This window comes from Montipora foliosa, chromosome 9 (assembly GCF_036669935.1).
Source record: "Montipora foliosa isolate CH-2021 chromosome 9, ASM3666993v2, whole genome shotgun sequence".
NCBI classification, from domain to species: domain Eukaryota; kingdom Metazoa; phylum Cnidaria; class Anthozoa; order Scleractinia; family Acroporidae; genus Montipora; species Montipora foliosa.
The window spans coordinates 44,711,076-44,721,075 of NC_090877.1; the positions used below are offsets into that span (position 1 = coordinate 44,711,076).

At 39.8% G+C, this 10,000-nt stretch overlaps 2 protein-coding genes across 2 annotated transcripts in view; one reads left to right on the plus strand and one right to left on the minus strand.

The window, feature by feature from the left end:
* Positions 1–2,752, minus strand: part of LOC137969682 (formin-binding protein 4-like) — a 25,138-nt gene extending 22,386 nt beyond the window's left edge. The window contains exons 1-3 of the mRNA XM_068816015.1: positions 2,656–2,752; positions 715–860; positions 189–239 (exon numbers count right to left, since the gene is read on the minus strand). Of these exons, the coding sequence (XP_068672116.1) occupies positions 189–239; positions 715–814 (151 nt within the window). The 5' untranslated portion in view covers positions 815–860; positions 2,656–2,752. The remainder of the gene's footprint in view (positions 1–188; positions 240–714; positions 861–2,655) is intronic.
* Positions 2,753–2,825: 73 nt separating this feature from the next.
* Positions 2,826–10,000, plus strand: part of LOC137969724 (uncharacterized) — a 7,831-nt gene continuing 656 nt past the window's right edge. The window contains exons 1-7 of the mRNA XM_068816060.1: positions 2,826–2,867; positions 3,622–4,021; positions 5,133–5,365; positions 6,013–6,113; positions 6,617–6,667; positions 8,091–8,207; positions 9,173–10,000. The exon at positions 9,173–10,000 is cut by the window's right edge and continues 656 nt beyond it. Coding sequence (XP_068672161.1) covers positions 3,633–4,021; positions 5,133–5,365; positions 6,013–6,113; positions 6,617–6,667; positions 8,091–8,207; positions 9,173–9,922 — 1,641 coding nt within the window. The 5' untranslated portion in view covers positions 2,826–2,867; positions 3,622–3,632 and the 3' untranslated portion in view covers positions 9,923–10,000. The remainder of the gene's footprint in view (positions 2,868–3,621; positions 4,022–5,132; positions 5,366–6,012; positions 6,114–6,616; positions 6,668–8,090; positions 8,208–9,172) is intronic.

A 10,000-nucleotide genomic window follows, 5' to 3' on the forward strand; every position in this document is an offset into this window, starting at 1 on the left:
ATTAAGAGTTTGCTCAGGGTTGAGGTCTTTAGGGTTTGGCAGCCCAGCATTTTAAACATTTTTTATGTAATAAAGTAAGCAGACATAATGGAAACAGCCTCGCAAAGGTGTGACAATAGTCAATTTGGCCTGGTGGCCAGCCCTTACTGAACCCCTACAAGTAACTATAGATGGTTGACTGATATTACCTGTGATGCTGGTGGGATTTATGGCTCTTGCTTGTCCACTACTACTTGGAACTAAAATCAAAGGCAGAAACCATGGAATAACTTCACATTTCTGCTGATTAATCAGCTTACAGACCAGAGAACATGTACAGCATGTATGATTGACTGATAATGCACTTTCAGAGGCTTCAGGTTGTGTACAATGTACATTCACTGAGTTTTAAAAGGGGTTGTGCCAAAATATGGAAATATCTTGGAAACTGTATCAAAAAAACGTAGGGATAAGAATACTACTAGTGACAAGAATACCACTCCTCCTCCGGAATACGAAAAGACACGGACAAGAAAATTTTCAACATAGTGGCAAATTGGCTGTCCATGGTTGCAAATTGCAAATTGAATGTCTCAGTTGTCTATAAAGTGACAATTGCTTAAATTATCAAGTTAAGAGTGAGGATCGCTTCACCCTGCACTTCAAATACAGACATTAATTCTATTCATAATTTTTTTTTTTTTGCTTCAAAGATGTTCCACAATAATTACATACCTTCCGCAGTCTCTCTTCTAGAAACTCTGTCTATTTGCAGAACAGTTCGTCTTCGGGAAGCTTGAGCAACAAGCTGTTTATCCTTGGCTCTTCGACCCATGCCTCAAAGAGTACTGCCAGAATTACCGACAAACCATTGCACTGTACTATAAAAGAAAAAAGAAACAATATTAAGCATCTTCATTTCATAGGGCTACAACCATACATTATTTTACTATCAGTAAGAAACATATCTCGATACAGGTGCCACGATACTATACATATCTCGATACATCATTAAATAAATAATTATGTACAATGGGAAGACATTTTCCAATGAACAGCATGTTTCGTCCGTGGGTGCACAAGATTTTGTCAGCTGACAATTAACGCAATGTACGCATCTTGAAAATATGTGTCAGATCGGAAGCTATACAAAAAAAGAATGGAATTCTCTTTCCTCTGTGTTTAAAAACTAGCTACAAAAGAGTTATTTTTGCACCTTAAGGAGTGATTTCTGAATGTTCACGAATAATCATAATAATAATATCGTAAGATGTTGCTTATTTAATTAAATATTGATATTTGTATTGCGGCAAAAAATATCGCGATTCACTGGTGCACTGGTGTATTGTTGCAGCCCTATCATTTCAGCTAAATGGCAGAAGATACTAGCCTCTCAGGCAAAGGAGAATAGTCATAGGTTTAAATCCCAGCTGGACAAAACACTTTGGCAGGTCTTCAAAAATAATACCTGTCTAAGTGCATATTATGCAAATTCTACACTGGAGATACTCCAAGTGTTTCATATAGTAATATTATCATTCTTTACAAAAATTCCAAAACCCATGCCAAAGATCTGCAGTGTTCACATGCTGAGAATGTAGCGTGGTATAAATGGGGTAAAATGGTTGCCTTGGCTTTAGCAGCTGCAAATATCAAGTCTTTCAGTTTCATCTTTGTGAACTCCAAGGGACGTTTAAGATAAACTGCCATGTGCACAGAATATCGCCTTAAGAAATTAGTAATAATGGATGAATCAAGGTAAGAGCAACCATGTAACATAAGGTTTCTCATGCTTCTGTTAAAGGCCCACCTTCATTCGACAGGCATTGCATGCTGCAGAACAATTTTCATATATGAAAATTCCACCAAAGCTGAAATTTGCTCAATTAGATCGCTATGATAAAAGTAAAATAATCTGCTTACGAGCCAGAAGGCCAATTAGGCCGATACTTATCTCCGGTTTCATTAGCATGAAGCGACTAGGAGAATTTCTACTTCCGCCTGGATGGGATGCTAGTCCACCGCAGGGTTACCCCCAGCATTACGCCGGTACCCATTTATTCACCTGGATGGAGAGAGGCACCGTGGGAGTAAAGTGTCTTTCCCAAGAACACAACACAATGTCCCCGGCCAGGCCCCGAACCCGGACCACTCGATCCGGAGTTGAGCACTCTAACCATGAGGCCACCGCGCCTCCCACAGATCGCTACAATAAGCAATGCAAATTTCCATAACAAAACAAATGGTCAAAAAGCCTGTCAGTTGAAGGTGGGCCTTGAAATGCAATCAGAAATACAGAAAATTTTACAGAATTCAAGTACCAGTATCTGAAAACTTTGCCAACATTTTAGAACAGCGCTTTCAATTCACTTACTTTAAAATTAAGACATTTATTTGAACGTCCAGTAATTTCTACTGACTATATGATAATCATACTTATTCCAAATCATATCTTCTTGACAATATTCGATGCACTATCAATCTGCGAAAGCTTAGATATTTATGCAATATAATAAGCCATGCGATAGAAATTGAAACTGTTCGCGAATGAACATGACCGATTGCAATTGGAATGTGCAAATGGAGAGAGGTTGAGTTAAACGCTTGAGAATTAAAACAATGGATAACATCAAATTGGCCTTCAATGCCCTTAGGACCTATCCAAAGCTATACTACCTTTTCTATGGCTGAAGTCCGCCAAAGAGGCTTGATTTTAATCTTAATTCCTTACACGCAGGTTGGAAAAACATGGTGGGATGAAGAAGGTCGATGTGACAGGCTCACGCAAGCCAGCGGCAAAATAATCAAATTAATCTCTAGTGTCCAGTGCTACTCGCGTTAATTTGTTTATGTGACGGCTGCTGCCGACGCATTTTTTTTTCGGACAGGTAATAATTTTTTAGTTTTATCGCCGGTTTGATTAATGTGCGTTTGATTCTCATTTGTGTAGTGAAGTAAGATTATTCAATCTGTAAATGAGATCAAGCTCAAAACCAACACGGATTTAGTTGTCATTCGTTTACATAACTTGACTTCCTTGGTGACAGCGAATTGGGAATATTTAACTTTCTAATGACTTTCATGACTTACTTTTCATTGCTAAATGAGCAAAACGTCAAGGAGTAATAAGAACCTCAATTAATCAGCGGTGCTTTCATCTAGTTTGAAAAGCAACGACTGATCAAAGCTACGTAATCCTTGCATTTGGGATTGATTTATAATCAATAATATAGAGCGGTTTTCAATTGAGTGTCGAAAGTAATTAGTGAATTACTTTGGTTTATGATTACTTCACTCAGTGATTGGTTTAAAGTTCTCGCGCCATTTTTTCAACCAATCAGAAGTGAAACCAAAACCAATCGTGGCTCGCGCGTGCACATTTTCCCGCGCTTTGTGTCGGCTACGTGTAATTACTTCGAGTTTTGATTGGTTTACTGGATTGTCTCCGTCCTTTTTGATTCGTTAAAGTAATTACTTTGGTTTTGGTTTTACGACACTCAATTGAAAACTGCTCTAACTCTGTAATTCTGATTTGTTTATCTTTTGGGATTTTAAAGTGCTTTTAGATAATTCCATGGGCTCCAGTATGCTTATTTTTTTTACTCTTCATTTTTTTGCGAAATGTGATTAAAATGATTGTAGCGGCCATTATAATGCGATCCACAAAGTCTCAACGATTGCCATTGGCATCACCTAGTAAAACAACAGTGCGGAAGTCTTCGAGCACCTCATCGCTAAGGACAATGAGCCCACGTAAACAACGCTCTAAGCAAAAGCCTGCCCCATTGGCTGCAAACCAGTCAGTTACTGGATTGGTTTCGTCATTTCGCAAGATTTCATTGGCCCCCACACCTCATCCACCTCTGCGATCTAAGAGCACATCGCCAAGGAAACCCAAGTTGAATCATGTACGTGGACTTGGTACTAATGCTGTGAAGTCAGTGGAGGATATTGTGGATCTTATCAAGACAGAAAGATGCAAGAACATTATTGTTATGGCTGGCGCTGGGATCAGTACTCCCAGTGGTATACCTGACTTCAGGTAAAACAAGCAGAAAAATGGATTGTTTAACTATATGAACAACCTAGAATGACATCATCGGGTACTAGATGTTTTGTGCAGGCTTGGGGGTCACAGAGTTACAAAGGTAACAGAGTCACAGAGCTAACAGGGTTACAGAAGTTTCATAGTTAGCATAGTGTTAAGTTGACAATTGTACCAAAGAACTGAAAATGTACTGTCATAAGAAGGCACTTGGGACATTTTGTGCAGGCTTACACCACGGACTAGCCACGTCATCTGATTTTAGGTTATTTATTGATAAAGCCTTGTAGTGATGAAAAGTGTTTGTGTTGGGTGAATGCAGATATTATAATGTAACTGAAGGCAAATCCCTATGCACCCCTTGTTCTCCTATATTTCCACTTAACTTGTTTATACAGCTACCTTCTGTGGGGGCTTTTGGCTGGTTTTAACTGGCTTGCAGGGACCAGTAGCAGAGGTGCCAACCTATGGAGATCTAAAATCTGGAGATTTTTTCCATCCGGTCTCCCCACCCGTCCCCCCTCGATCAACCTACCCACTCCCCCTCTGCTCCCCCACCCCCTAAACACACCCACCCATCCCCCAGCAGCTCCTTCAGAATACAAGAATATTATGCCGCCATTGTGAATTTGCGGGAAAACAGGGTACTTATGTCAAGAATTTTTATTGGTTAATCGGAGATCCAATCAAACAATCGGTTATATGGCTATGATAGCTAAAGGAAGTCATTTTGTTTAGTTCTATTAACGTGTGTTTGAAACTCAGAGATGAAGAAATGCATTAAGAAACAAAGAAAGGAGTTCGAAAAACTCGATTTTTTTTAAAACTTGGGGATGCAATTTGAGTCTAGAATGGAGAAACGTCTGTGAAAAGTTCAAAGTCGTTTTTATCTGGGAGATTTAATGACCCGTACGGGAGACCGGGAGATTCGTTCCGTATCCGGGAGACTCCCGGATAATCCGGGAGAGTTGGCACGTATGCAGTAGTCATAGGAGCAACTTATTTTACATTTGTACACCTTGTACTCACTTTTTCAATCGATTCTCTCAATGTCACCATCTCACCATCAGATAACAATAATTATGGCATTTGGGGTTTTTTTATGCAGAACACCAGGAACTGGCCTTTATGACAACTTACAGCAGTACAAAATCCCAGAACCTTCTGCCATTTTTGATGTGGATTACTTTTGGTACGACCCAAGGCCATTCTTCTGCTTGGCAAAGAGTTTGTATCCAGGAAACTACCAACCAAACTATGTGCATTACTTTGTGAAATTGCTTCATGACAAAGGTCTGCTGTTGAGAATGTACACACAAAATATTGATGGCTTGGAAAGATGTAAGTTTGTTAAATGGAAATTCTCCTTCCCGTATCATTGTGATGTAGATTCTGAAGATAGAGTCCTGAAGTTTAGTAAGCAAATGTAATGTAAAGAAAAAATGTAAGGTAAAAGGTACTTGTAAAGTCCACTACAAGCCTAGAAGGCCCACCAGGCCAGCACTTATCTCCAGTTTCTGTAGCATGAAGCGACTAGGAGTATTTCTATTCCACCCCTGGATGGGATGCTAGTCCATCACAGGGTTACCCCCAGCATTACGACAGTACCCATTTATACACCTTGGTGGAGAGAGACCCCGTGAGAGTAAAGTGTCTTGCCCAAGAACACAACACAATTTCCCCGGCCAGGACCCGAACCCGGACCACTCAATCCGGAGTCCGGAGTCAAGCACACTGACCATGTGGCCACCACGCCTCCCACAAAGAAAAAATGTCAAGAAAAATGTTTTTTTCCTCATTGCATCTTTGTTTTTTCATTTAGTGATTTTTTTTAGTTTCAGTGATAATGTTACAAAAGTTGTGATTCAAAGTACATTACCACATTGATGTAAAAACATGTGAGAAAGGAGGCTCTTTCCTTGCTCATTGTTGTAAAGTGCATTTCATTGCACCCAATAAAAATGATTTTTTTTTTTTAATCCGATAAGTGGCAGACATACCAGCAGCCAAGCTTGTGGAGGCTCATGGGACATTCTCAACAGCGTCATGTATAAGATGTCACAAGAGCTACGATGGTGAACAAATAAAAGTGAGTTACAGTGTAACTCCATTTTGTAATAATATTTATATGGAATGCTAATACAGTAATTATTAATATTAATCTTCCCCCATCTGATGACAGTGACACCTATAGATTTTACTCTGGCAAATGCCAGATGATTTTACTCTCTGATTAGGGGAACTTTAAATAGGTGTGAAAGGGTTAACAACATCTGGGTCCAGTCAAAAACTGTCCCCTCTAACCCTTCCCCACCTGATGATTTTGCTTGTGTTAATGAGTTAATCAATTTACCATACATACAAATATTATTAACTTACCTACCATATAGTCTCAAGTCAGATTCAATATTCTGATTGTACGTGATTTTAAATTATGGCTTTCCATTGTAAATACCTAAGTAGATCTCACATTACATCTATCAGTCCTGATGTTTGGAAATACTGATTTTGGGTAGCATAGCTCGACTGTGGCTTGCTATTGCACTAAGAAATGCAAAGAATGTAATATTCAAATTTGTCTTCAACACACAGAAAACCATTATGAAAGGAGATATTCCGAAGTGCTCCAGCGCAAGATGCACTGTAAGTGTAATGGTTTTGCTGTTTTAAATGTCTTATGCAATAAGCTGGCTTATATGTTCATTTTGGTGATATCATAAGCTCATATGGAGGGATGGATGTATGGATGTATGGATGGAAAAATTGATTGATTGGTCAATTTTTATTGAATCTTTGAACCTTTACCTAGTGGCCAACTCAAGCTAAATTCGTAAAATTTACAATAAATAATTGAAGTACATTTGGCATATTGTGGCCTAGAAGAGCGCATGGCGTGTCCAAGATAACCTGAGACCATGCACATAGCCTGAATATACATTATATAAGCTCTTTTCATGTGGCAAAGGATACTTTTTGATATAGGCATAACCTGTGATGCTGAAATTGGGTCTGATCACATGTTCAATCTATGAAAGGACTGATACATATATGACGTCAATGACAAATTGTCCCTCTGCTCTGAATCACTCAGAAAAGCTGGTTTTCACTCGAGAGACAAGTAATTAAGCACAAGCAACACATGAAGTGGCATTAAATTCATTAATTAGTTATCTGTGCCATTACAAAAGGAACATGTTTTGATGATCATAAAGCTGATTGATTATAGAGAGATCATCATAGAAAAATGAATAACTTTTGAGTTGCCAAAGATGCCATAGGAAGTGCACGAATGATAGAGAGTGTATATCAAATGTCATCAGAAAGCCATAATAGTTGAAACGTGTAACGCGCGTTCACAGCTTCCGAAGATTCAGTGCAAACTGATTGGTTGAATGTTTCAGTGCTAAGTACCATATTTGGAAACCCCTCGTTCTTGTTGTTCCAAATATGGTACTTAGCAAGTTGAATATTCAGAAGCTTGTTTCGCAGCACACAAGGGGCCGTTACACGTTTCAACCCTTATGAGTTTCTGATGTCATATGATACATATTTTGCAACTTAACAAGTTGCTCATTTCACTGTGATCCTCTCTCTAACATTAGTCATCCGCCTCAGCTCCGATGTTATTATTCACCGGACACCGAGATGAAGAATTATTGTTTTAGTATATACTACTCAATCATGACAAGTTTAATAATCTGCCTCATTATCGATAGAATTTGCGCCTCGGTAACCGAAGCGAAGCGAGAGGCAATTTTGTTTCCCTCCGTTTGCTCAGAGGTGAATACTACTTGCTATTCGTCTCTGACCTAGCCATTGATTCAGAATGCGCGGTAACCACTACTCACCTGTGTGGTATATGCTAATTATAACAGTGTTTATTTCTAGTAAGTAAGCTTCCGTTGACGTTGCGTCTTCGCCGCAAAAATCTCTGAAATCCCCTTATTACTGAAAAGAGACTGGGGAACGTGGAATCTAGACAGAAAATATAGCGTTATCTGAAAAACGTCTTAAATAATATTGGAGCTATTAGGGACAAAAGGAATGTTTTGTTTTGTTTTTTCAGGGTGTTATCAAGCCAGACATTGTGTTCTTTGGCGAGGACCTGCCCAAGAGATTTTACTCATACATTGTAGACTTTCCAAAGTGTGATCTACTTGTGATCATGGGAACGTCATTAGAGGTAATGACTTCGATTTATTTCTATTAAGATTGCTTCTCTTCCAGAATTAGTCTCTTTCCTCTTGTATTTGCATCTCACCGTGCATAGACAATGACCTACTGCAATGACTCAGTCATGAATCTTTGTAATTATTTTACTTTTGCTGGTCTCGAAAACATGTTTAAAGAGCAGCTTAGGATAAGAGGTTCTCAGTTTCATGAATTGTTTTTCAATCCTGAAACGTTTGGAAGGTCGTTTTATCTCCCCCCCCCCCCCCTCTGGGGTCTTTGAAACGTTAGCCTTAGCATAATTTAAGACCGGTGTCCTAGAGAATTTGGACTAAATCCGCTAGCGGATGTAGCCCCCCCTCCCCCCCCCCCCCCCTTTCTTGGATTTGGACCCCCCATTACAGTTCAATTAACTGTTTATCAAAGCATAGTTAGAGTTTGCTCGGGATTGGGGAAACCGCGGGGGGTGGGGGGGGGGGGCCCAAGCCCGCTGTGACACCGGCCTTACCAATCCTGATTTATGATAGTTCGCCCGTTTTGTACAACGTCAACAAAATGGACTAATCGCGAAATTCGTATAATGGATAGCGCCAAGTTATACGGTACCTTGTTCAACAGCGACGTGTAATCACCAAATGTGAACCTTTCATTCGCTATTTTTAATTTGAATCCTCTCGAACCAATTTGTTTTTAGGTTTCCTTTCCCCGCGTTGCACGACTTAAACGAGCGCGAAAGGCTTGCGGTAGCGCAAAGTTCTATTTTGAGGTGAAGTTTCCGTCGCTGTCGTAGACGTTAAAGTCATCAATGTTGTCATTTTCAAACGTGTTAAGAAAAAAATGAGACCTGTAACGGTAAAATAAAATCCTTTTTCGTTCATCTTTGAACACAAATTGATAATTTTTTTAAAAAGAAGACAGTAATGTTGTTTATGCGTGACCAAGTTAACGTATGATTTAGCATTGTATTTGCATTTCTAGGTTGAACCCTTTGCCGGAATAGCAAATACCGTAGATCGTTCCACACCTCGCCTTCTTCTGAACAGAGAGATCGTGGGACCTTTTTCTCGGCGCTGGGAAAGGAGATCCAACGATATTGTTCAGCAAGGAGATGTTGTCGATGGAGTCAAAAAACTTGTTAGCCTTTTAGGGTGGTCTGATTCGATGGACGCCATCATGAATAGAGCTAAAGAGAAATGGAAGGACCACGCCTCGACCTTGAAGGTTAATGTTGGAAACACGTCCGTAGAGATCGCCAAAACTATGGAAAAAACAAGCGATGGTGTTGTGGACGAGAAAGACAATGCTGCACAGGAAAGAACTGAACCTAAAAAGATCGAAAACGGTGTTCATTTAGGCAATAGTTGTGGCGCAAAGACCGCCGAAGTTACAAATGGATCTGGTCAGCTATCTCCGTTTGGTTCCAGAACACTTCACTCATTAACTAACGGTTTCGTAGAGAAAGGCGTTCTTTATAGGACAGACAAAAATTTATTTCTCAAGAGGGAAGGCCCCATGCGATCAAATTTAGCTACTCAAAGAGCTTCACTCTTGCCGTTCAGGTATACTCAGAGAAACGAGTTGAAAATAGAGAGACAAAGCGGAGACTTTAAAGTTATTGACCCTTGTAGGGACCTTGCTTGTGCGGGATTTGGTCTTGGGAAACGAAGCATGGGTTTAGGGTGTTTCTTGGCTGGAACTGCGGGTCAGAGTTCGAGTGATGAAGACTAGATAGTGTCAAGGTCTATTTCAGGGATTCTGTGGTCATTTTGTCAATCAGGGAATTTCGTGAAAGGACATACAAGATCT